Source organism: Kogia breviceps, chromosome 3, assembly GCF_026419965.1.
Source record: "Kogia breviceps isolate mKogBre1 chromosome 3, mKogBre1 haplotype 1, whole genome shotgun sequence".
In the NCBI taxonomy this organism is placed as follows: Eukaryota; Metazoa; Chordata; class Mammalia; order Artiodactyla; family Physeteridae; genus Kogia; species Kogia breviceps.
In genome coordinates this window covers 142,702,010-142,728,267 of record NC_081312.1, presented here as the reverse complement: position 1 = coordinate 142,728,267, position 26,258 = coordinate 142,702,010, and the positions used below count along the sequence as shown (strand labels likewise).

Genomic DNA, 26,258 nt, shown 5'->3' with positions numbered 1-26,258 from the left:
TCACTACTGTATTCCTAACATCCAGCAGAGGTGCTGGTGCAACCAGGCGCTGAACACAGATCTGTCCAATGAATAACTGAGGCAACCAGTCCACACAAATCAGCACGTGCACACCACATGAGCAAAGAATTCCAAACATGTTCTGAAAAGGTTTCAAGGGAGAAGGGGAAAAAAAATGGTTAATACGTCAATTAAGTTAATCAGAGGTCCTACTAATAGGGACTTGCAAAAAATAAAAACTAACTACAATCACAAAACCAAAGTAATGACAAATTAATCATAATATATTGACACTTTATAAAAACTGGGCTTTTGGGTTCAGAAATACAGAGGCTAACTGTCCAAAAGGCAGGGGGAAAAAAATAAAATATACATTGAGAATGAAGAATAAAATTGTTTAATTAGTTCAGTATTACCAAATAGGCTTCACTTTTCAAAATGATGTCTAAAACTCAGACAATGGAAACACATTTTATATAAGACAATCTACACTAGATCAAATTATTCTTATTTCTTTACATTGAGAGCAAAGAATTCCAAGATATCTTTTGTTTTTTGTTTTTTGTTTTTTTTTGCGGTACGCGGGCCTCTTACTGTTGTGGCCTCTCCCGTTGCGGAGCACAGGCTCCGGACGCGCAGGCCCAGCGGCCATGGCTCACGGGCCCAGCCGCTCCGCGGCATGTGGGATCTTCCCAGACCAGGGCACGAACTTGCGTCCCCTGCATCGGCAGGCAGACTCAACCACTGTGCCACCAGGGAAGCCCCCCAAGATATCTTTTTAAAGATACATTTCCACCTCCAGGGATCATTATCATTTTAAAAAGAAAGAGTAGAATCTAGTTTACTGTACTGAGCTACTTAACACTTATTCTAATATAGGACACACAGGTTAAACGTGGATCATCTGATCATACTCCCTGACATGTTTTAACAGAAAATAAATATTTTCTTTAACTAGCTATTAAGCCCCACAAAAACTAGTGAGCAAGGAGGGATCTAATGGTCTGCTTGACATGATTGCTGAATGACTGACAGCTTCAAGCATTCACCCTAGCAGTTGAAATCAATTAATTACTCAGTAACTGGAGCAGAATATAATTAACTATGTTTGCTTGACTGGTTCAAGTATAATTCCACTAAAATCACTAAAAAAACCCCATTAGGAATATAGGCCATTATCAGGAATTTTTGCTAAAATAAAAACAGTAATGAATGAGCGTCTGTCTACATGAACTTAATTCACGTTTTTAAAAAATTTTAAAGAAAATGTTGAATACAAGCACGGGTAGAGAAAACAGTATAATGAGTCCCCAAGGGGCCGTCACCCAGCTTCAACAATTACCAACTCATGGTCAGTCTCGTTTTCAGCTTTACTCCCATACCCTACCCAACTGCAGCTCGCAATTTTTTTTAAAAAAAATATCGGCTGTATAGCCTTTTATTTTATTTTTAAATTTATTTTTGTCTGCATTGGGTCTTCGTTGCTGCACCCAGCTTTCTCTAGTTGAGGCAAGCAGGGGTTAACTCTTCCTTGCGGTGCGCGGTCTTCTCATTGCGGTGGCTTCTCTTGTTGCAGCACATGGACTCTGGGCACGTGGGCTTCAGTAGTTGCGGCTTACGGGCTCTAGAGCACAGGCTCATTAGTTGTGGCGCACGGGCTTAGTTGCTCCGCGGCATGGGGGATCTTCCTGGACCAGGGCTCGAACCCTTGTCACCTGCATTAGCAGGTGGATTCTCAACCACTGCGCCACCAGGGAAGCCCTGCAATTTTTTTTTTTTAAGAAAACCTAAACACAGTATCATTTCACTTTTAGGTCTTCAACGTGCGTCTCTAAAAGGACTCCTTTTAAAAATGTAACCATGATACCATTATCACACACCTAAAGATAATTACAAAAATCCTTAAAATCATCAAATATCCAGTTAGTTTTCCTATTTCATTTTTCATTGTTTATTTATATCAGGATCCAAATAAATCCATAGGTTGTATCGGCAGATAAATCTCAAGTCTCTCTTAATCCATCTTTTTCTTTTTTCCTTGCAAGTCAGTTGTTGAAGAAACAGGGTCATTTGTCCTGTAGTTTTCCAGTCTGGGTTTTGCTGATCGTAGCCTTTGTGGTATCATTTAACGTGTCCCTTTATTTCCTGTGTTTCTAGTACAGAGGCGGTTAGACCCGGAGGCTTGACCAGGATCAGATCGGACTTTTGGCAGGACTGCTTCAGAAGTGGTGCGCGTGTCTCCATTAGGAGGCACAAATTATTGGACTGCTGTCTCTTTGTGAGGTTAGCAGCCACTGCTACTTGTTGTCTGGGTCCACTAATCATTGTCCGGTAAAATGGCGACATTGTATCCTCTTTATTAGCTGGAGTATTTCTTTAAGAGCATATTCCAAAGGTAACTAGGATTTTGTAAACTATCATTATTAACTCACAGAGTAAAACAGCTTTGGCCAGTGGAAACTTCAAGATGCCTCCTGAATCTTTTTTGACAGACCTCTAATAGCTTCCTTGCATTCTGGTATGACAGTGTTTTCTAGGCTCTACTTACACATTTCTTTCCGTATACCTGGAATTAGCCAGTTACCCAAGGAAGTCTGGTTTTTTTGAAGAAAATGGTATTTAGAGACCATGAACAGGGCACTATTTTTGACTTCCATTTGGATTATGTCCAAAACTAATAAAGTCAATTAAGCAGGAGCCTTCTACCATTGTTTCTAATAAATCCTACATGGCTACACACATGTAATTTTTTAACCACGGGGCTCTCAGATTTTTAAACAATTATCTATATAATATGTTAACGGTGGAAGTATTCTTATATGTTAATGGTAGAAGTATAACTTGGTACATCTATCCGGAAGACAATAGCATAATTTTTGTCAACAACCTTTAGAAAATCTTTTTTTTTTTTTTTTTTTTTGGCTGCATTGGGTCTTCATTGCTGTGCACAGGCTTTCTCTAACTGTGGAGAGCGGGGGCTACCCTTCGTTGCGGGTCACGGGGCTTCTCATTGCAGTGGCTTCTCTTGTTGCAGAGCACGGGCTCTAGGCGTGTGGACTTCAGTGGTTGCAGCATGCAGGCTCAGTAGTTGTGGCGCACAGGCTTAGCTGCTCCACCGCATGTGGGATCTTCCTGGACCAGGGCTCTAACCCATGTCCCCTGCATTGGCAGGCAGATTCTTAACCATTGCGCCACCAGGGAAGCCCCTAGAAAATCTTTAACCGACTTTTAATTCCACTTTTAGGAATCTATTTTATTACTAGGCCTAAGATTTTCCTTAAAGGATTCTTTAAAATAATGAACAATCTGAAAACCTAAATATCCAAACAATAGGGAATTGGTTAATTTTTTTAATGTATAATAAATACATCCATAGAAAGAAATACTTACAGTCATTAAAATGATGCAGATACAATATCAATGTATTGTTAAATAAGAAAGGTGCACGGAAAAAAGTCTTAAAGACTATATCCCAAAATGTTAACAAGGCAAACTGGGCTGTTCTCATGTTTCCACTGGCTGGTTTATGATTTGGCTACTTCTCCATCTGCTTTCCAGTCTCCAAAATGTTGTTCTTGTTCTCTTCTCTTCGATATTCCTTATCCTTATTGGATATGCTGTTTTCTTTCCCCAATCACTATGATTTTAGCAGAGATTTTAGTAAAGAGCAGAGGCTAATAAATATTTTGCTCAACCCTCCATTTTTACCTAGTATCATGTTGCTTTTCATAGGAGAGAACAGATACTCTGAAGAGCTTATCAATTACAAAATATATGAATTTCTACTGACAATAGTGCACACATGTATGTACCTAAGACACACAAACAATACAGTAGTACAGAATACAAGGGTTCACTTGTATCCTAATAATGTAAAGGGTTGGATACAGAAATGATAGTGGAAAAACTAAGCTGGTAATAAACAGAAAAAGTGATTCAAATGGAAGTTGTTTTCAATCAAGAACATAAAACCAGAAATGCTGAAACTGAAGCTGAACTCTGTGGGGCAAACTAATTATCCTTTTTGTTACTTAGAAGTCAAAAGTGCTTTTCAGGAAACTACGATTTCTTGCTACTTTAGTGACTTTTCTAGAGAAAAACTGGCAGCTGCTTTTAAACTATATCCAACTTGCTCTCTAGTTTTGGGAGACCTTGACTCTTTAAATCTGGATAAAGAACATCACTTCTTATACCCCTGAAGATGGGCTGTCCAGTTTTGTAATGGACTTACTACACTGACCCTCTTGTACTTTCGATTAGAAATACTTAGGAAATTAAAAGCCTTCCCAAGCACAAGCACCCACAATTGCACAGCTGCCAAGGACACTAATCTAATCCCATCTTTGGAGAAACAATAATCATTAGGTATTAAAATGTACAGACCACAGGGACAGAGATAAGAACTCGAGAGTAGTTTGCTCAATTTGGAGAAATCTTCAGTTTTCACTAGTCTCTGAATATAACAAAAATTTAGTACCTCAAAGCACAAACTGCTGGGCTTCCCTGGTGGTACAGTGGCTGGGGGTCTGCCTGATGGTGCAGGGGATGCAGGTTCGTGCCCCGGTCCGGGAGGATCCCACGTGCCGCGGAGCGGCTGGGCCCGTGGGCCATGACCGCTGAGCCTGCGCATCCGGAGCCTGTGCGCCGCGACGGGAGAGGCCACAGCGGTGAGAGGCCCGTGCACCGCAAAAAAACAAAACTAAACAAAAAAAAAAAAACACAAACTGCTGAAGACATCTCAGAAAACAAGACTGATCAGATAAAGCTGCCATTCCCTAAAAGAAGTCCTTCTCAAAACTGTATGATATTGTCTGACACTATGAACACTGGTCCAGAAACTGTAATAATTTATTCTATTGCTGATTTAATCTAAACAAAATTTAAATATTCAATTGTAAGTAAAAATAATAAATTTGCAATCATCTGAATCAATATTGATGGTTTCATAAACAAACATAATTAAACATAATATATATTTTGAGGTTTCTAAATTAAAGAACTAAAAAGTATTGCATATTTTTACTCATTTAACAAATACTACTTATTTAAGCTGGCCTCAATATATTTAAAAAATAGCTAAATAGCTTGGGTTTGGGGCAGATTGTTCTATGCAGGGCACCACTCTGGGCTTACAGTTTTTTTTCTAGGTAAGACTGAAAGGTCAAAGTCTCTTCTTATTTGCTATGAATTTGACAAAGCAGGAAAACGTGGCTCAAATTTTTAAAATACACTTATCAAACTAGACATTTTTTTAAAATGAGGTACTTAGCATTCAAAACTTTGCAAACTATATATAAGACCAGTTTCCAAAATGACTCAGCTCTTCTGCTAAGACAGACACGTTTAAGCACTTTGAATATTGATTAGAAATAATGTAAAGCAGTTGAGACTAAATGTTTTTCAAATGTTCATTGTGTGTAGAAAGAGATATCTCACCATAAAATTTTTACATGAAGTCTTAATTAGGAATAAAGATATCTGTTCTTGTGTGGAAAGAGACCATCCTTTCTGCTTAACAATCTCTTTCATTTAGTAAGGAAAAGCTGCCTTGCGGGAAGCTTCTTTTGATAGTTCTCAGAGTTCAAAGAGTATGAAACCTTCAAGACGATTTCATCAAGTCTATTTATTAATGCATTTCAAGTTTCAAAAAACCTTACATCTTTGCACAATACTTTATTTTTTGCAATTTTTAGTAAAAATTTCCAAAGTGAACAAAAAGATACTGTATAAAACACAGTGGACATTAAACTGACAGTAGTATTAGATCTCATTTGTCTTGATCCTTTTGTTTTACCACATCTTGATTTGCAGTGGAAAGAGTTCAGTGCACGCATCTCTTTTCAGAAAACATTTAACTTAGACTCAAAATAAAATAGGGCAGTATGTACCTGCCAAAACCCTACCACAGGATAACATTACAAGCAAAAAATGTACATGTTCCAAAGTCTACCACACTCAAGAAGTTACTAATAACTCTTGCAGAGTAAAAGTCACCATTTTAGAAATGCAAACCCACTTCCAACCTTTGCACAGTCCGAAAACAAAGGCATTTAAATGATTTAAAAGCAATTACATATATATCTACCTACTTGTTTGTTTAGATTTATAGTCTATCTGGGGTTTCATGTACAAAATTCGTCTCTAAATCATGTACAAAAAGCTGTATTTTGAAAAAAGTCACCACGTACTATACAAGTTTACAAGGAAGAGATCCCATTATTTTCTCTAGCATTTTTGGCCTTGCTGGCTTGCGTCACATTATGAGAATGATTGTGTAAACCTTATACTCTTAAGAAAAAAAGGAAAAAAAAAAAAAAAAGCCAAACACAAATCTTTTCAACTTTCCCTAAATTTGCCTCCTATGTGAAGCCAGGAAAATCATAGCTGTTTACTTCTAATTTAAGTGATGTAGCTGGAAAACAGAAGCAATAAATATGTCACAAGCTTAAAGTTTTTTTGTAATGCCCCCTTCCATTCCTGCATAGCAATAAGCCTGTTAATACATTAAATGCTTTTGCCTTCTTTCTTTAAAAAGCCAATTATTTACACCTGTTTAAAAAATAAATTTGGAATGGGACATTGTGCTGTTTCACCTTCATTGCAGTTAAAATATTTTAGGGAAAAAAAATGTCAGAAGGCCTAGCTACAATTTTAACTACTTACTGGTTGAGCAAATCACTCTTCTTTAGTGGTTACCAATGATCAGTGATGATATGCTGAAAACACTGTTCAAATATTTTGATAAAATAGAGACACAGCTTTTCTTTTCCGTATCAGACAAAACCAAAACGTAATTAGCATACAAATAAGAGGCTGCAAATAAAAAGAATCATTTCACTGACATAATTGCTACCAAACATGAATAAAATTTCACCTATCAATTAAAAAATGTAATTGAATTAGAAAGTTTAAAATAAGTAAGCGGAAATCAGACATTTACGTAAAGAACTAAGCCTGAAGTAGTAGTATGCTGCATATGTCCAGTTTGCACTTAACTGTGTTCTTCAGCATCGTCACTCTTGTGCTCTTAGCAGCCATTTGATAAAACAAAATGAATATCAGAACCAACTCCATCATAAGGAAAAGGTAAACTGATTCTTGTTTCAAAACTGCCTGTGTAAAGCATTACAGAATCCTGGACTACTGAATACCACTGTTCTCTGTTATCCTGAGTATGTCAATTAAACAGTAATTTTTCATTAAGAGCGGAAAAATTTTATAATACAAAGAAACATCCATATTGCAATTTCTGTTTACAATTGCACACAGAAGTACAGTGTACGTAAGAAATACATGTCTGCATATAACAAGGTATGTACATTGGCAAGTGATGTCTCCAATGTTGAGGTGGTCAAGCCTCCTAGCCTTGATTGGCAGTTGAAAAAAATATATATATTTCAATTTGTGATAAAAGTTTATCGAGAGCCAAGTTTGCCTGCAAGTGAAGAAAATGCAGCAACGAAGAACAGGGAACATGGGGCACATAATAATATTCTAAGACTTTGTGCCATTAGGTTAAAAATATCTGTCCATAAGAAAATTGGGTTCCTTTTTCACATCCCACCCCCAAATTGGAATTTTCAGGCTTTAAAATTTAAGTAATTCTGAGGACCTGATCTGAGGACATGATCTCTTGCCATTTTTTTCTTCAACTGTTATTTGTGAGGGTTTAGTTTGGGGATGATGATTTAATAGGTTTCTCTTTGGAGTGAAGTTTTCCCATTGTAGGCACTAGGAAGAACCAAGGCAAAAGCTGAGTTAACGTCTCATGTGTCCCATCTGATAACTCTCCCGGGGCCTCTGACGCTGGGGTTGCTGAATGGGCTGGGGAGGTCTCCTCCTCTTTAAAGTGCCTGTGAGTCACAAACAAAAGCAAGAGAGATTTACCAAGAGCTTTTCAATCTTTAAAAACAAAGCTGCCATTTCAGTTAAAAAAAAAAAAAAAAAAAAAAAAAAAAAAAAAAAAAAAGGAGAAAAGAAAAAGAAAAAAGGTTCTAGATCATCATTGTCCAAAACAAATATAATATGAGCCATGTATGTAAGTTTCTATTTTCTGGTAACCACAATGAAAAAAGTTAAAGAGAAACAGGTAAAATAATTTAAATAATATTTTTATTTCATTTAACCCAATATAGTCAAAATATTATCATTTCAAGATGTAATCAATATAAGGAATCATTAATGAAATATTTCATTTTAAAAATACTAAGTCTTCAGAGTCTGTATGTATTTTATATTTACAATACATCTCAACTGAGACTAGCCACATTTCAAGTGCTTAACAGCTACAACTATTAGATTAATATGGGTCTGAGGATAGACGCCATGAGGAAGAAATTGCTGGTGTCTTTGAGCAAATGACTTGGCCTCTCTGAAACTCAGATGACTAGTCTGTAAAATAGGGATAATAACTAACTCAGTCTGTTGTGAGGATTATATGATAATTCATGTAAAAGTGCTCAACATTTTTTGTGAGCCTTCAATAAACAACAGTTAAGAGATGGAAAATGCTTAAAATGAAATTAAGTAAAAGAATTGCATCATTAAATGAGGCCATAATTGGTAATGTATCTAAAAAGTGTCACTTGGCCCTTGGAAATCCCTAAGAAACTGACATCAGTTCCAGAGTGCTAACGTGCTAATTTACAAAAAGCAATGACATCAAAATCAAATTTCCTCTGATTCCCACCAAGATACTGTCCCAGCATGACCACTGACCTCTCTTGCCTTAAGATAGGTAAATATAGGGGAACAACTGAGGGAAAATGGAGAAAATTATAAGAAACCCCCAGTTTTAAACAACTTTGGGTAGGGCAGTGGATTTGGCCTGAGGCAAGAGGCTTCAATGAGAAGTGAGTGGGAGACAGGAGAGGGAACTACTGCCATTTACCTGGGGCCTTGGGACAGTGTTGTCCCACACCTACTTTGCAGGTGTCCTGAGTGGAGCGTGGAAGTGACACCTACCTTGGGGAGGGGGTGGGAGAGACGGGTGGGGCCTAAGCAACCCGGAGCAGTCGCTTCCTTACCCTCCTTCTCCAAATCCCTGGGGCTCGTCTAAAGAGGGTATCTCCTCCCAGCCCTGTCTCCCTGAGAGGTAAAGGGTGGTGGAGACAAAACCTTAGGAGTTGTTTTCAGAGATGGAGAATAACTATGGTTGTTTGGTAAGTGAAGCCTCTACTCTAAGACTCTCCCACAGACTAGGACTTATATTTCCCCATAAGCATCATCCCTAGGGAAAATGACTTTATGTGCCAGAAAATATTTCAAGAGCACGAACGTTAAAAACCATAACTGAAGCATAGCTATTAGAATAGAAAGAACAATCATTTAAAAGTAATCTATCATAATAAAACCAAAAAGGGAAGATTTTTGGATTTTTTTTTAAAGGATATATTAGCATTAAATCGGCAACCATAAGCTAGACTGGGCTGATAAAAAAAAAAAAACAACAAAAAACACACACTTAAAAATCAACTACATAATTCATCCAGTAATCCCTTCTCAAGGAGAAAAAGTATAATATATTAGTTACTGAAGACTCATTTATAATTCAGTTCTACTTGCTAAATGGTTCTGAGTAATAAAAATATTGCTCAAATTGTCTTACCTGGAAGAGGTTTAGGAGGAGGCAACTTTGGATTACTACTTGGAGTATGAACACTGCATATCTTAATAAAACCGGCCATTAACATGATCAGGGCAATTCCCATAAGTAGTACTGCCCACCAATAAGCCTAGAAATAAACAGATTTTTGCACTGAAAAAACTATAAAATATTTTAGAATATTTTAGATTATATAAAATATATAATAGGATATATTACATTTTAATTTTTGAAGAACATCTGTTCATTGGGAGTTGTAGATATCATATAAAAGCACATATATATTAATCTCTTTAAATTAAAAAAAAGTACAAAGGAGAAAATAAAAATCACCCATAATTTCACTTCCTAGAGGAAACCACTCAATCATATTTTCATTTCAGTCTCTTTTCTATATAACTATGTTTGTCATACTCACAGAAAAACACACGTGCAAAACTGGGGTCATCCTGCATATAGTTTATATTGCATTTTCCCATGTTACTAAATATTTTCTGATTTAAATACTTCCTTCCTTTCTTTTGCCTGTTACTCTTACAGACTTTGCTTTTTATACTATCCAGTGACTTAGAAGGTATATAACTTGCTTTAAATTCTACTAGATAGATTTTTAAAATATTCTTTAACCTATATTTTTTTCTCATCATCAAAGCTAAGACTGAAATTCTATCTTTTTTGAGGCCCCTCTTTCCTCTTTCTCTATTTCATTTGGAACTTGAGTCCCAGACTACTGTTATTAAATTATTCCTATACAATGTATCTTAGTTTTCATTATATATATATATAAAATATCTATTACATATATATTCACTTATTTAAAGGTTAACTGTCTTCTTTAATATGAAAAGTGGAAGGATACACACATTCTAGAAGCAGGTAAAGTTTACCTCTAAGAAGGTACTAAAAAATTTCATTTCCAACTTAAATCATATTAAATCAATTAGCCAAACAAAAAACCTTCAAAAACTACTGACATAATCTTATTTATAGAAAAATTACTGTTGCCATTCTTAATAAATCTATTTTCCAATTCAAAATATTCAATTTTTGTCTTAAGATAACATGTACTAATAAACATCATACAAAATAGTAACAACTAGAAAACTATGAACCTTATATATTGGCTTTCACACAGATTGTTATAATACATATACAGTTATTGCTAATTATTGCCAATAAAACTCCTATTTAAGAAGCGCTTCTCGGATCTGGGGCCTTAAAACAAGCAGGCTACTACTTCTATACTGTTTTCTTTATCCAGCAGTGACAATATAATTAAAGAAACAGAAGCTGAAATAAAAATGAATGTTGTGGTAAAATACCCCAAGCCACTTTCCCCGTGTGTGCATAAAGCCTTTCATATATATATATAAACATATCAATTTAATTTTGAAAGAATCCCAAACTTATAGAGAAGTTCCAAGTACAGTACAAAGAAGTTTGTAAAATCTGGCACCAACTGAGAGTAAACTGCTACCATGATGTCCTGTTACACTTGAACAATTCAGCATAGAGTTCCTGCAACTTAAGGGGGTTTTCCTAGATAATCACAACAAAATCAGGAAATTGGCATTGTTACATCACTACCATTTAATCCTCAGACCTCCTCATTCAAGTTTTGCCATATGTCCCAATACCATCCGATTCAGAACTGTGCTGCATTTACCAGCTGTGTTTCTTTAGTCTCCTGCAATCTGGAAACAATCCACAGTCTTTCCTTAGCTTATATAACTCGACACTTTTGAAGATTACAGGTCAGTTATTTTGCATTGGAATGTCCCTCAACTGGGGTTTCTGAGATGTTTATTATTAGATTCAGGTCATATCTCTTTAGTAAGAATATCTCAGAAGTGATGCTGTATTCTTCTCATTGCATCCAACCCAGGTGACACATGACTTTGATCTCATTACTAAGGACGTTAACTGGATCACTTGATCAAGGTGTTAACTGCCAAACTTTACCAAAAAGATACTCTTCTCTTTTGTAGTCAATGAGTATTTTGTACAGACATAATTTAGAACTATATAAATATTCTATTCTTCAGAAAACTTTCCATTTATCCATTTATTTATTCCCTCATGATTTCCTATTTTTCTTAATGGGTTACAATCCATTACTATCATTATTGTGTCTTTTGGGCATGTCCTCACCATTCTTTGAGCACTTCAGCCGGCACAAGGAGTTCCAGGTTCATCTTGTTCTTTCCCTGCCCCAGCACTGGAATCAGTCATTTCTCCAAGGAGCCCTAGTTCCTTTTAAAACTGCCCCTCCTAAGTAGACACCCTCCTCACAATACTTGTACTCTGACATCCCAAGCCAGTCACCCCTCCACAGGGTACAAAGGGCACCCTGCCCTGTGCCAGTACAGCTCCACTCACCAGGCATGGATGCCTTGCTTGGCCTCACCTAATTGCCTTTAGGAATGAAGTGTTCAAGAAAGGAGAGCGCAAGGGGTGATGCAAGTCAGCCTTACTGCCGAAAGATTTATCTTTAAAGAGAAGCTACGAATCTGAATTTTTACATGAAATCTGTTTCTAAATGCTAACAACTCATTCAAAATTTCTAAAAACAACAGGTAGACCATACAAAGACACAATTGCCAGGCTGAATCTGGCTTGGAAACCACAGCTTACAATCTACTTTTCAGAAGCCATTTCTTGCATCCTACTGAGATTGCCAGATAGTTTTCTAAAACTTTCTTTTGGTTTCTGTAGAAAATAATTTTCAGAGCACTGCTCCTCTCTGTAAGTCTTTAGGATTATATTCCCTTTCCCTTGTTAAATAAATTTCCCACAGGCTCCTGTTGTTTTTCCTGTTTTATTCATCCTCAAATAACAGACACCCTATTTATCAAAATAAAGGCAGGGTTTAAGTCCTGTCCTCAGTCTGTCAACTCAAGTTCTGGCTGATTCCTCTTTTCATTTCTGCCTACTGTCACATGCAGAACTACATGTACAGCTTTTGTCGTGTTCCAAGCATCCACAGGCCTTTTAAATGTGGCATTCAATGAAGTTAAGACCTTCTTCTACCTTTCCTGTCTGCAACTCTGACACTCTGACCCAGGAAAATCATTAAGAACCAAAATCACCAGCCTGTACTGCTACAAGTACTCTTCCTGCTCTATACCAGTGGTTCTCAACCTTGGCTACACATTAGAATCGGCTGGAAACTCAGATACCTGGACTAAATCCCAGACTCCAGTAGGGTGGGGGTGGGATCCTGACATCAGCAGTTTTGTTAAAGCTGCCACATGATTCCACTATGTAGCCAAGACTGAGAACTACTGGTCTCTACCAAGGGTCAGCAACCTTTTTCTATAAAGAGCCAAACAACTAACATTTTAGGCTTTGTGGGCCATGTGGTCCTGGTCAAAATAATTCATTTCTGCCACTGTAGTACAAAAGCAGCCATAGATAAGACACAACACAGGTGAATGTGGTTGTGTTCCAGTAAAACATTACTTACAATTCAGTGTTCTGGTGGAGGGCCCAGGGAACTGCATTTTAAACAAGCAAGCCCGTGACTAGGATGCAGATGAGTGCTTCTTACTCAGTGTAGACATGCTGGCATTGTGGTACAGGACCATTTTGAGCAATGCAGGAAGTTTAGCATACATGGCCCTCATCCATCAAATGCCAGTAGAGTCCCTCAGTTACTCTGACAACTACTGTATATTTCCAAATACCCTCTGGAAAGGCAGTATCACCTCTAATGTGATCCATTTTATAAGCACAAAGGGTCAAGGGTCTTCCTACCTTCCGGCTGGTGGGCTAGTTCTGTTATGGGAGATGCCCTTCCATCCCTGACGTTCATTCTATTCTCTAACACATTTCCTTCCTTCTAGTCTTCCCTGCTGAAAACCATCTTCCACATGGTCATCAGTGCTACAACTACTTAAAACACAGAACTATGTCATTCCTCTATGTAAAACCCTTCTTCAAAAGCTTCCCACCAAAGATCTCCAAGATAAATCATTAAGTGGGAGAGAGAAAAAAAAAAAACAAACCAGAGCACACAATGAATTGCAGCCCAGTAAATATATGATTCCTTGTCTTTTTAAAATGTATTTTCTTGTAAAAGTACAGTTTCTGGAAAATATATAAGAAACTCGTCTTGAGAGGACTGGGCTCCAGGGAAAAAAGGTGGCTTACTTTTCAACATATTACTTTGTCAATTAAAAAATAAAGATAATCACACTTTTCAAAAGGATAAAAGTGAAAAAAAATTTTATTTAAAATATTTCTTATGTCTGTGACTATTTCAGCTGCTCTATCTTCATAAAACATCCACCTGTCCCTCTACTTCTACTAGTCCTTAAGAACTTAGCTTTGGTATCACATCCTTAAAGAAGCCTTCTCCAAATAGGTTCTCCTATTTCCTGTGAAAACAAGATGCAGAACTAAGAATATGTTTCTGTGTGCTTATCCTCTCTATCCCAAACTGGACTGCAAGCTTTTTGAATTTATATTCTATAAACTCAGTATCTACTCTACCAAAAAGTACCTGTTGGACTAGTTATTACACGTGAGTCATTACTCCAAATACTGACTTATCGAAACACTTCTCATTTATTATATTTATTATATCTAGATTGCACATTTGTTATATCTAGATTGCACGCACGCACAAATAATGCAAAAGGCTCTTACAACAGAGGACATAAAAATTATGGTTTGACACCTCTTCTAATACCAGTTTTTCAGTACCTATACAGTTTTAAATAGAGATGCAAGTAGTATGGCAGTAACAAAAGCAGACTGGAGAGAGGAAGCCTGGATTTAATAGTGGTTATAACTTTGTAGAAAACAAAGGTCAAAAGAACAGAGTCCCAGCTGAGGTCAACAGACATTTACGAAAATGTGGCACCCAGGTCCTTGAGAATTTCCAGTCCCTTCTAGCAGTGTTCTTGGTCTTCCTCTAAAATCTTCCAGGTAACTATATACCTCAAAAGCCCAAAGCTGAGATGTTTTCGTGACAATGACAGTAGCTCTCAGAAATAGAATATTGCAGTGGATAGAAGATAGCAAGGACAAAACCAAACAAAACAATAGCACATTTGAGAGTGTTAGTAAATATGGTCACCTTTGGTAGAGAAGATTTCTTTTTAATGCCCCCTTCAAAAGAGAATTATCAGAGAGTGGTAAATGCTAAATCACATGTTTTCTCATATACTATAAAATCTGGAAAAAGAATACCAACCAGGCTAATAAGTGCAATATATGTGTTTCATCTCAGAAAAGAGATCAGTTTGTCCACCTGTTAAGAGTCTGAAATAAAAGAGAGCTGTCATTCATTCAACAAGCATTTAATGAATGTAAATTACCAGTCAAGCTCTTGTCTTTCATAGATACAAGGGTGTTAAGTGAAACTTAAGAGACAAAGAGAAGACATCCAAAAGTTTAAAAAACAGCTTAGAAGTTTACAAGTACTAAATCAAGTCTGAGAAAATAATTCTACATAAGAAACAGATAGATGATGTTCAATACATCCACTTATATGGCCAAAAGAACACAAAGTAGAAAAATTAAGTAAAAATGACAAAAATGAAAGGTCAAAATTTGCCAGTCTAATTTATTATGTTCTAATTACAATAGTTTTTTATTTAATAATCTAAATAAACAAAAAGGACCTATAGGATAACAAAACAATAAAACAGGTTTCACCCAAAAAACTGTGAGGGGGAAGGGGCAAGACAAGCCATCAAGTCTCTTCAGACATAAGATAATCTTAGCTTTAAAGATCTCTAGAAAAAGTTAATCATATAATTCTTTAGATGAATTTCCAGTGTTAACAACTCTCAGTCACAGCAAACATGCTCTAGACTTCCGGGTGGTCACAAGACCATGTGGGTGGGACCCACAGTCCCTTGTCAGGATACTGATTATGCCATCCTGCAGGGGCAGAAAGCTTCCCTTCATCCTTCAGAAGATACCATTGTCTGGACTCTGACTAAATGTTCTTTTATCTTTCAACACTCCACGGACCACCCCTCTGGAAAGCAACTGGCTACTAATCTTGTTACTTTATACTCAGCCTGGGCAAGCAGGTTAAAATATCACTGAGAGATACCTGAAAACATTACAACTTCGAAGTTGAAATGACCCAAAATAATATGTGTGAGTTTTTCTTTTCCATATAAATTATGACATAGTTATCTGCTTCATTCATCTAGCAAACACATACTAACTCCTTATCATATGCTAAGCCCTGTGACAATACTGCATGTTTGTTATTAAAGTTTCGGTAGTGATATCTATGAGGCCTATTCTACTAGGCAACAAAGGACTCTGGAGGTCCACAACCACCTTCCATTTTCAACATAGCAGGAAGACAAAGTAGAAAATTTCTGTTACAAGTCTTTTAAAAAGGAGTCATTACACTGCAGAGACTGTAAAAATGGTTCCCAAACTTTAGCATGCACCACCACATACCAACTCAGGGGTGCACGTGGGACCTGATCATCTGCATTTTTATCAAGTTCCCAGGTGCTGCTGATGCTGCTGGTCAGGGGACTACACTTTGAGATCCACTGGTCTAGATTAAGGCTTGGCAGACACTTCCTATCAAAGGCCAGACAAATATTTTAGGCTTTATGGGGCCAGGCAGTCTCTGCTGCAACTATTCAAAGTGCAAAAGCAACCATAAGCAATATATAACTGAATGGGCATGGCCATGTTCTGATAAGTCACTACTTATGGACACTGAAATTTGAATTTCATATAATTTTCAGAAGAACATATATTTTTAAAATTAATTATGGCCATTAGTTCTGTTACGGGTAATATTCTTTTTTTAAAAAACATTAATTTATTTTATTTATTTATTTTTGGCTGCATTGGGTCTTCATTGCTATGCGCAGACCTTCTCTAGTTGCGGCGAGCGGGGGGCTACACTTTGTTGCGGTGTGCAGGCTTCTCATTGCGGTGGCTTCTCTCGTTGCGGAGATAGGCACGCGGGCTTCAGTGGTGCGCTGTGGTACACTGGCTTAGTTGCTCCGCCACATGTGGGATCTTCCAGGATCAGGGTTCGAACCCGTGTCCCCTGCATTGGCAGGAGGATTCTTAACCACTGCACCACCAGAGAAGTCCCCAGAAGAATATTATTTTGATTTTTTTCAACTACTTATACACTTGAAACCATTCTTAGCTTGCAAGCCATACAAAAATAGGCAGTGGGCTAAATTTGGCTCATGAGCCATAGTTTGCCAACCCCTGTTCTACATGAATGGTTGGTTCTCAATCCCAGTTGCTCATCAGAATTGAGAGTTGGGAGCTTTGAAATGACCCAAACACTTATACTCCATCCCCAGAGATTCTGACTTAATTGGTCTAAGCCCTTAGGTGATTCTCATGTACAATATGAATAAAGGTCAGGTAAGTTTGGAAAATGAAGTTAAAAAGATTTTTTATCATGGGGCTTCTCACAATATTATCACAAATCTCTAAGAGGGGACTATAGTACGCAATATTTTCCAGATTCATTTGACTACCAAACCTATGGATCTAGTGTTCTGTGAAGTACTTGGAAACACTGCTCTAAATCTTTCAAAAAGAACACCAGATACTTACCTAGTTTCATAAAATTACAGCAAAATGAGAGAAGAAATTAATTCAAAAATGAGAAACATAGTTGACTCTTGTCAAAATAATAATAAAAAGATGAACTCCTGATAAATCTGAACAAATTAAAAAGAAAAACGCCACAATCTAACAGGTGATTATTTTAAAGTATGGGGTAAATACAGTGATAGATTTGAAAAAAATCAAGGTCAAAGGTGGTTTCCTATGTCAAACCTAACACAAAAGGTGCAGAAAATGTGAACACATCACTAACTATGGAAGAACATGAAAAAGAATTACCAATGTACCCATTTAATGAAAAGGCGACAGTGGCACAGCGTCTTAACAGATTTACTGGTGAATGCTCTCCAACTTTTCAAGAACTAGGTGACCCCTCGATAAATCCAAAGGATGTATATCATTATCTCCTGGCAAGACACACAGTAGGCACTCAGCCTACATTCAAACATTACTGTCAAAAACAACTTTTCCCCAGAAAAGAAAGTAAAAGTCTTTATTACATCATTTCCATGGCAGTCAGTGCCTATAGCAGTCAGTAACTCATGCCCTGAACTATTAAACTGTTAAGGTTCTTCCCACTCTACCCTCATGAGGAAAAAAGATGCCATAGTATACTGTGGAAAGGAGACAAAAAAGTCACCAGGTACCAATGGAAAGGAAAGTCAGTGAAACTAACCCATCATCCCTTTCACAGCTTCTTACCAGAGCAAACTAATAACCTACATTACTAACTAGAAGGACACTTTCCTTATACATGATGAAAGACCAGTGTAGCAAAATGAACTCTGCTATGCAAGTGAACTCTGCAAGTAACACAAATGAGACAAATAACTTGTAAGGAAGTGGCTGTTGTTTATCCTACTGTTTGATCTGATTAATGCTCACAAATGCAGCAACAGCCTAATGGTACTCTTCAGGCATTATGGACCATGCTATTTGAAAGGGTGGCATGTGAATGTCAACACTGATTTAATAGCGTTCTATACCCATTTAAGGCAAATCTGCATAAACCTAAAAGTGCCTGATTAATCAGTTCCAGAGCACAAGAAAAGACTTCACATTGCTAAAATTCATTGTAAGAAGCATTTCACAAAATCCTCAAATCTAAAATATGAAATAAGGTTTTAAAAACACTTTAACTAAAAAGATCATTTCTATTAAATATTTTAAAATAGGAATGAGTTTTTGAAATTCTAAATAAAATGAATCAAAATTAAATATAATGGAGAAAAGTGAAAAAATATTATTTTTAGATGATATGATTTACTATCTAGAAAACCTAAAACATCTGGTGCAACAACATAAACTCAGCAGAACATAACTCTGAGATTCCAATTATCTGAATTTTTTTCTTTGAACGCACTGTTTCCCATAGTAGACAAGTATACCAGATCTCAACTTTTTCTTATTAGAGATAATCAGAAGAAAAGAAAATAAGAACTGGATCTGAGTTGAAAACACGGAAGTAAGGGAGCCATGAAATGTAAGCTACCTGAAGTCACAGAATTGTCAAACGTCAGAAGGATGATCTGAATCCTTGTGTAATTCCAAGCCTGTACTCTTTTCACTTTTACCATAGTGCCAGAAGGCACCTTTAGTTTTAACAGGTACTCTCTGAATACATAAATTATACACCCAGCACAGGAGTACAAAAATGAGTAACATACAACATTTTAAGGAGACCCAATTATTTGGTTTAAAACCTAGGTCTCCTAAATCCAACTTCAACAATCCTGCCACTATATAGTCATCATTACATATCTAAAAATCACATATTCTAACATGCAAAGTATTATACTTCCTATGTATAATAAATACCATTTTAATGCTAGAGATAATTCCAAAAATTTTATTATAAATTTTTACTACAATAGTACCAAAAAGGGGCAGACAACCTAGACAGAGGACTATTTTTGTGTGTGCTTTTAAGGCATCCTCAATCCTGAACACACATTAAAAAATGTAAAAAATAATTTGGCAAGGGCTTCCCTGGTGGCACAGTGGTTGAGAGTCCGCCTGCCGATGCAGGGGACATGGGCTCGTGCCCTAGTCCAGGAAGATCCCACATGTTGCAGAGCGGCTGGGCCCACGAGCCATGGCCGGTGAGCCTGTGCGTCCGGAGCCTGTGCTCTGCAACGGGAGAGGCCACAACAGTGAGAGGCCCACGTACCGCAAAAAAATAAAAATAAAAATAAAAATAATAATAATAATAATAATAATTTGGTAAGTGGGGAAGAGCTGAGTTTTAAGTCAATTTCCAAAGCAAACTCATTCAGTTCAGGCACAGTACACTCTCAAATACATCACCTGAAAGTTTCCTACTGTTATTTTAATGCAAAAACTTAGAAACATAAATATTTAAGTGACTTAATATAGTCATTCTCAGCAATCTTTTTCAAAAATGCAATATTTGTACAACTGGGGAAAATGTGGGCTTAAAAATAATATAGTTCAGTAGATATATATTGAATGAACATCCATAATCATTAAAAAATCTGCAAAAGGCTCTGTACCTGATCTTACCCTAATCAACCTTTCCTATAACGGACAAGATGAAGATGCAGAAACTACATTGAAACATCAGAAAAAAAACCTTTAGAAAAATCTTTCATCTCTCCTGTTCAGCAAAGTAGAACCCAGAGCTGGCTATATTGAGACAAGGGAGAAGTATAAAAAGCAAGCAGGGCTTTCCAAAACAACTTCAAGAAAAAGTTCCATGACAATACTCTCATCATATGGACCAAAGGATGAAGTAACCCATCCAGGACATGAACCAGGGAGCAGAGTAAAACAGAATGACTCCCATCACCTACCAACTAAATCTATGAATGATACATATGTGGAGATTCTGACTACTTGAGGAGAAAATAATACTCAGGGCTACTTGAACTTTAAAAATCACTCTTCAGATAAAATACAGTTGACCCTTGAATGTGGCAGGTTAATCATAGTTAGCCAACCACCTCCAAAGAGCTCTATATCCATGGTTCCTCCATACCTGCAGATTCAACCAACTCCACATTGTGTGCTACTGTAGTATTTACTATTGAAAAATATCTGCTTATAAGCAGACCCATGCAGTTCAAACCCATGTTGTTCAAGGGTCAACTATAACTCCAGTATAAACAGAAAAGAAGTGATTTTCTCATAACAGCGGTGACCTCTAACCAAGTAAAATTATGATCAAATCATTTTAAGATAAGGTTTCTTTATAAATAAAAACTATACTTACCACAATCCATTCAGCTATGTTTTCATAGAGCTCTGGACTGAAAATTGCTTTTTTAAGCCTAGCTAGAGGACCATCAGCATCTACTAATCTGCACCGCATGAAAACATCACAGTAGCCTCTAAAATCATTGCATGGGGATCCAGGTTGCAGGGTGATGGTTCGACCAAGGAAGTACTTGTTCCACTGCACAGACCCTGTACTGGCACAAGTTGATGGTTCCACTGCAAAAGAAGTGTCAAATATAAGCTGAAGATCAGATTTCCTATCGGGCTAGCTAGGGAGAGAGGGAGGAAAGGAAGAAACTGACTAAAATCATCACCATGACATGTTATATAGACTTTCATTAGTTAGACTAGATAACACCACTGGTAATTAACCTTAAATATTACAGCATAAACAAAGAACCAGCAACTCCTGACTTAGTGCCTACAATAGCTTTAAATCCTTCTAACTATTTATATTAATTATTGTAAAAATGCTGGCAGGTTTTGTCTAGTTTATCATTTTAAAAACATTGTAGGGACCATAATACTAGAAACACAATTCTATACTACATTTTAAAATTTCTCAAGAGGATCAGTTCAGCTGGAAATTATCTGTCCCAACTGTATATCAAAGTTTAACACTTAAAATTTAGGAGAAAATAAGGTTTTTGAAACAGATTTTATACTCTTGCATTTTAAAAGCCTTACTCTTCTTCATACAGCAGACATGGCATAATTCCTTATCATCTTTGCCATCAGAACTGGCACAGGTACACTCCTCCAACCCATACTTCTCACAGATAGAACCTGCACATTGCTGAAAGAAAAATAAAAGACCAATTATTTAATCCCTATACGATACGGTCAAACCTCTTGTTGACAGTAACAGACAGAGACACCTCCAATGCTAAAATAATTAAGTAGAAATACAAGTCGGGGTGGGGGAGCATAGATTAGTATCAGAAATGGATTGTATAAACACATCTTTAAAAGAGTAAGTGCAAATAAGATAGTAAATCTTTAAAAGAAATGGTAACTTAAAAATCTAGACCAAACAAAAATAGAGAAGGAGATTAGATGAGCATCACTTTATGTTGGTTATTATGACTCCTTTATAAGAAGAGAAAAATGAAATTTTCCTCATGTAGAGGAAAGTGATTATTTAGCCAAGAAAGCTTTAAAGGCTTCACATTCAGAGGAAATAACCAAGAGTTCTTTTATTTAGAGTATTAAAATATTAATTTATAAAACTTAAAAGCAATACAAAGTTACATGCCTAGTTACGTAACTATTTTTCTCTAGAGAGTATCAAACACATGCAGTAGAAAGATGAAAGACAAGTCAATAACTAATCAAATGCCACTAGGCACTTATGCCACGTAATGCATTCACAGCTTTGTGAGGAAATAGAAAGGGATGTTGAAACTGGGACCAAGATTAATTACTTTATGCGGCTTTAAGTGGCAACAAACAATTATTCTGAAAAAGGTTTCATAAAACTAAATAAACAACATACAAATCAAATGCTTACCCCATTAATGCACACTTGTGTATGCCTATTACAGTCTGTAAAGTTTGGTTTAGGATCAGATGCTGGGCAGACAGCTGTGACGCCATTACATATTCCTTCTTTTGCACAGTCTGAATCATCCCGACACTTCTCAGTTTTTGACTTGAATGCACACTGTGCTGTGCAACAGGGACCTTGACTTGGACTAGAAGAAACATTGAGGTGAGTAAAGAAAATCACTAGGATATTTCCTATACACACAGATACAGTCCTAATTTTTAAATCATAAATCTCATCTTTTAAATGCTAAGTATGTTACTGTTAAACAAGTCTTATTGGAATAAGAGGCTATTAAATTTCAACACTCTAATAAGTGCAGAAAAGTGATTAAGAATCTTGTTTTTATAATGAAGTCATACTATATTCGGCTTTCTTATTCTATTCTATTTGCCTTTAGTAAAAGGCTACAATGGAAAATGGATTAAATATTAGGCAAGTCATTGTTTTTCATAGATACACATTAGTCAATTTATCAACTTTTCTCACATATATACACTAAAATCAAACTAGGATACACAAAACATCCATTTTGAAAGTACTGCACAAACAATATTCTACTGCTTATATCTATCACTACCAAAATAATTTGGCAAGTGAAATTATATGACAACTAAGTTACAGGAGTGTATGGAAGCCATACTATCTAAATATTTAAAGTTAAGATTCTAAAACTACTGACAAGTCACATTTTTAAAGTTAGGCATTAAATAATATGTATTTTATTGAGTGTCCTTTGCATGTCCTTTTTTAACACCCGCCACACAAACTACAATTACAAGTAGTTCAATCTGCCAACAACAGTGCACTAAATACTACTACTCCAGAAAAATAAACCAACAACAAATAACAAAATTCCAAAACCACATACATCTCCTAATCTCAGTTTGAAATCTGACATAACTGCCCTCAGGTGACTTCCCAGGAACATTAACACTACTGGAATTAGCAAGGTACCTGCATTGCTTTCCAGGTTTCAGCTTGCATTTTTTCCCTTCTGGTTGGTTTGCATCATAGCAGCACTCATCTTTACACTGGTCACTATAGCCGCAATCACATTCTTCACCTTGCTCTACCATTCCATTTCCACAAATAGGTTGGCCAGATTCTGAAGAAAATAAGTAAGACAAAGTAAGCACTATATGCAACATTAATTTTATTTAAAATTCACAAACTCTTTAAAGCCACAGAACAAAAGAAGAAAGGAAAATTTCGAAGAATAAGAAAAGTAGAACAAACTAGGAATCTGGAAATTAGAAGATCTAATTATAACAGTAGCTTGGTCACTAACTAGCAATGTGGCCTTAGGCAAGTCACTTCCCTTTTTTGGGGCCTCAGTTTCTTAAGCTGTACAGTGAGGGAATTTGACCTGATGCTCCCCTTCTAAGGTCCCTCCCAGAAGCGGTAGCATTCTATTTAGGCCATGCCACACTGAGCTTTACTGAACAATGACTGTACTATTTATATTTTTAGCACATAAGTACAAAGTAAGTCAGTGTTTCATCAACCAGAAAAAAATTAAACCTTTTCTGTTAGAAAATTTCAAACATACACAGAAGTAGTAAAAGAATAAGTACAGTGAACTCTCATGTACCAATCACTTAGCTTTAACAACTTCAACAATTTGCTGTACACCTCCATCTAACATATTCTTCTGCTCTTAATATCCCAAGATGAATCTAACAGATAAGGAGTTCTTTCTTTTTAAAATCTAACCATAATACCATTATCACATCTAAAACACTTAGCAGTATGCTTAATAGCATCTAATAGCCAATCCGTGTTCAATTTTCTTCAATTGCCTCTTTACATTAGTTTATTTGAACCAAGTTTCACACAAGCTTCCCCCAACCCCTCTCCCCACGGTTGCTTTTGGTTGACATGTATCTTAAGTTCTTTTAATATGTAACAGATTCCCTCACCTCTTTTTATTTTTATACTATTAATTGTTAAAGAAATTGGGTCATTTTATTTTATGGAATTTCCCACATTCTATTTGGCTGACTGCATCCTAGTCAATTAGTAAATTTTTTGTAATGTACATTAGTTTTGCTTGTCAGCTAGACCAAGCTCCTTAAGGGAAGAACCATGTATTATTTACACTTGTTGTGTTTCCAGAGTCTAACAATATTGGGTCAGATCTTAGTTCATTAAGGTTAGACTGTCTGGTCTAAGCATAGTGAATAATTTCAGAAAGATTTTTAGGCTCTTTTTAAAAGTTCTTTGATTTTTCCAGTGAAGTTTAAAACTGGAACAAGAATGCTAAGTCTAAGAACATAAAATCACTGAATTTCAGTATCTGCAGGGAAATGAAAAGAATCAAATGTCTTCATTTTAGAGAAAAGAAAACTAACTTTCACAGAGTTTGTGACTTGCTGGAAACCATATGCCCCAGTTATGGACAAAACACAGACTAAACCCAGGTCTTCTGGATTTAAAATCTGGTGCTCTTTTCTTTCTGCTACACCAAATCAATGTGCAAAACAGCTGTAGCACAGTCTTCAAACTGAGAACTGAGTGAGTGAAAGGGAACATATCTCTAGCACAGGAACCCAAAACAATGCACATCTGAATCAAAAATATTCTAGAAAGCCTAGCTTTATACTCAGAAACTTCATTCTTATGCTTGACCACATCCAACATTAAAGGAAATTTTAGAGGTAACTGAAGCTCCATCCCACCCTTTCCTTTTTCTTTTTCTTGGCCATGCCACGAGGCTTGCGATCTCAGTTCCCCAACCAGGGATTGAACCCGGGACCATGGCAATGAAAGTGCCGAGTCCTAACCACTGGACTGACAGGGAATTCCCTCTCTCTTTCATTTTATACCATCTCTTTTGTTCTCAAAAACTAGAAGCATGAATATGCAAATATATACTAAGTAAATAATAATGATTTTTCTACAGTCTAGCAATAATCATTTTATAATTCATGTGACATGTAATTTAGGAGAAAAGGACAAATGACAAAAGTCAGAAAACGATTCATGCAATATTTACTACACATTAGTTTTCATCTCATACAAAAATATTACTTCAAATCAGCTATTTGCTAACAGCTTAAATAGAGGGAAAAGGGGCTGTTTAAATACAAAAATTATAATATGTACATATTTCATGGTAATTTAAGAAACAAATTTCCTTCCCATACTAAAAAGCAATATGCTCGTTTTTTTCTATCTTATGTAAATGTTATTTATTTATTTATGTTAAACTGTAGTATCGATATTTTACAATGTTGTGTCAGTTTCAAGTGTACAACAAAGTGATTCAGTTATACACACATACATCTATGTAAATATTTCTTTTTCAGAATCTTTTCTATTATAGGTTATCAATATATTGAGTATAGTTCCCTGTGCTATACAGTAGGTCCTTGTTGTTTACCTATTTTATATATAGCAGTGTGTATATGTTAATCTCAAACTCCTAATTTATCTCCCCCCCATGCCCTTGTCCCTGCTATCCCCTTTGGTAACCATAAGTTTGCTTCATATGTCTGTAAGTCCAATTCTGTTTTGTAAATAAGTTTATTTGTATCCTTTTTTTAGATTCCACATACAAGTGATATCATATGATGTCTGTCTTTCTCTGGTATTTGCCTATACTACAAAGCTACAGTAATCAAAACAGTATGGTACTGGCACAAAAACAGACATATAGGTCAATGGGACAGGATAGAAAACCCAGAAATAAACCCATGCACTTATGGTCAGTTAATCTACGACAAAGGAAACAAGAATATACAATGGAGAAAAGATAGTCTCTTCAAAAAGTAGTACTGGGAAAACTGGACAGCTACATGTAAAAGAATGAAATTAGAACATTCTCTAACTCCACATATAAAAATAAACTCAAAATGGATTAAAACCTAAATATAAGAACAGATACTACAAAACTCCTAGAGGAAAACATAGGCAGAACACTCTTTGACATAAACTGCAGCAGTATTTCTTTGGATCTGTCTCCTAGAGTAATGGAAATAAAACCAAAAATAAACCAATGGGACCTAATTAAACTTAATAGCTTTTGCACAGCATAGGAAACCATAAACTAAACGAATAGATAACCTGCAGACTGGGAGAAAATATTTGCAAACAATGTTATTGACAAGGTGTATAATTTCCAAAATATAAACAGCTCATACAGCTTAATGTCAAAAAACCCCACAAACAACCCAATCAAAAAATGGGCAGAAGACCTAAACAGACATTTCTTCAAAGAAGACATACAGATGGCCAACAGGCACATGAAAAGATGCTTAATATTGCTAATTATTAGAGAAATACAAA

General features: G+C 36.2%; 1 protein-coding gene across 1 annotated transcript in view; it reads right to left on the bottom strand.

The window, feature by feature from the left end:
* Nucleotides 1-5,660: 5,660 nt before the first annotated feature.
* ADAM10 (ADAM metallopeptidase domain 10) overlaps nt 5,661-26,258 on the bottom strand; it is a 111,439-nt gene continuing 90,841 nt past the window's right edge. The window contains exons 11-16 of the mRNA XM_059056235.2: nt 22,926-23,076; nt 21,933-22,116; nt 21,110-21,218; nt 20,418-20,638; nt 9,608-9,734; nt 5,661-7,853 (exon numbers count right to left, since the gene is read on the bottom strand). Coding sequence (XP_058912218.1) covers nt 7,759-7,853; nt 9,608-9,734; nt 20,418-20,638; nt 21,110-21,218; nt 21,933-22,116; nt 22,926-23,076 — 887 coding nt within the window. The 3' untranslated portion in view covers nt 5,661-7,758. The remainder of the gene's footprint in view (nt 7,854-9,607; nt 9,735-20,417; nt 20,639-21,109; nt 21,219-21,932; nt 22,117-22,925; nt 23,077-26,258) is intronic.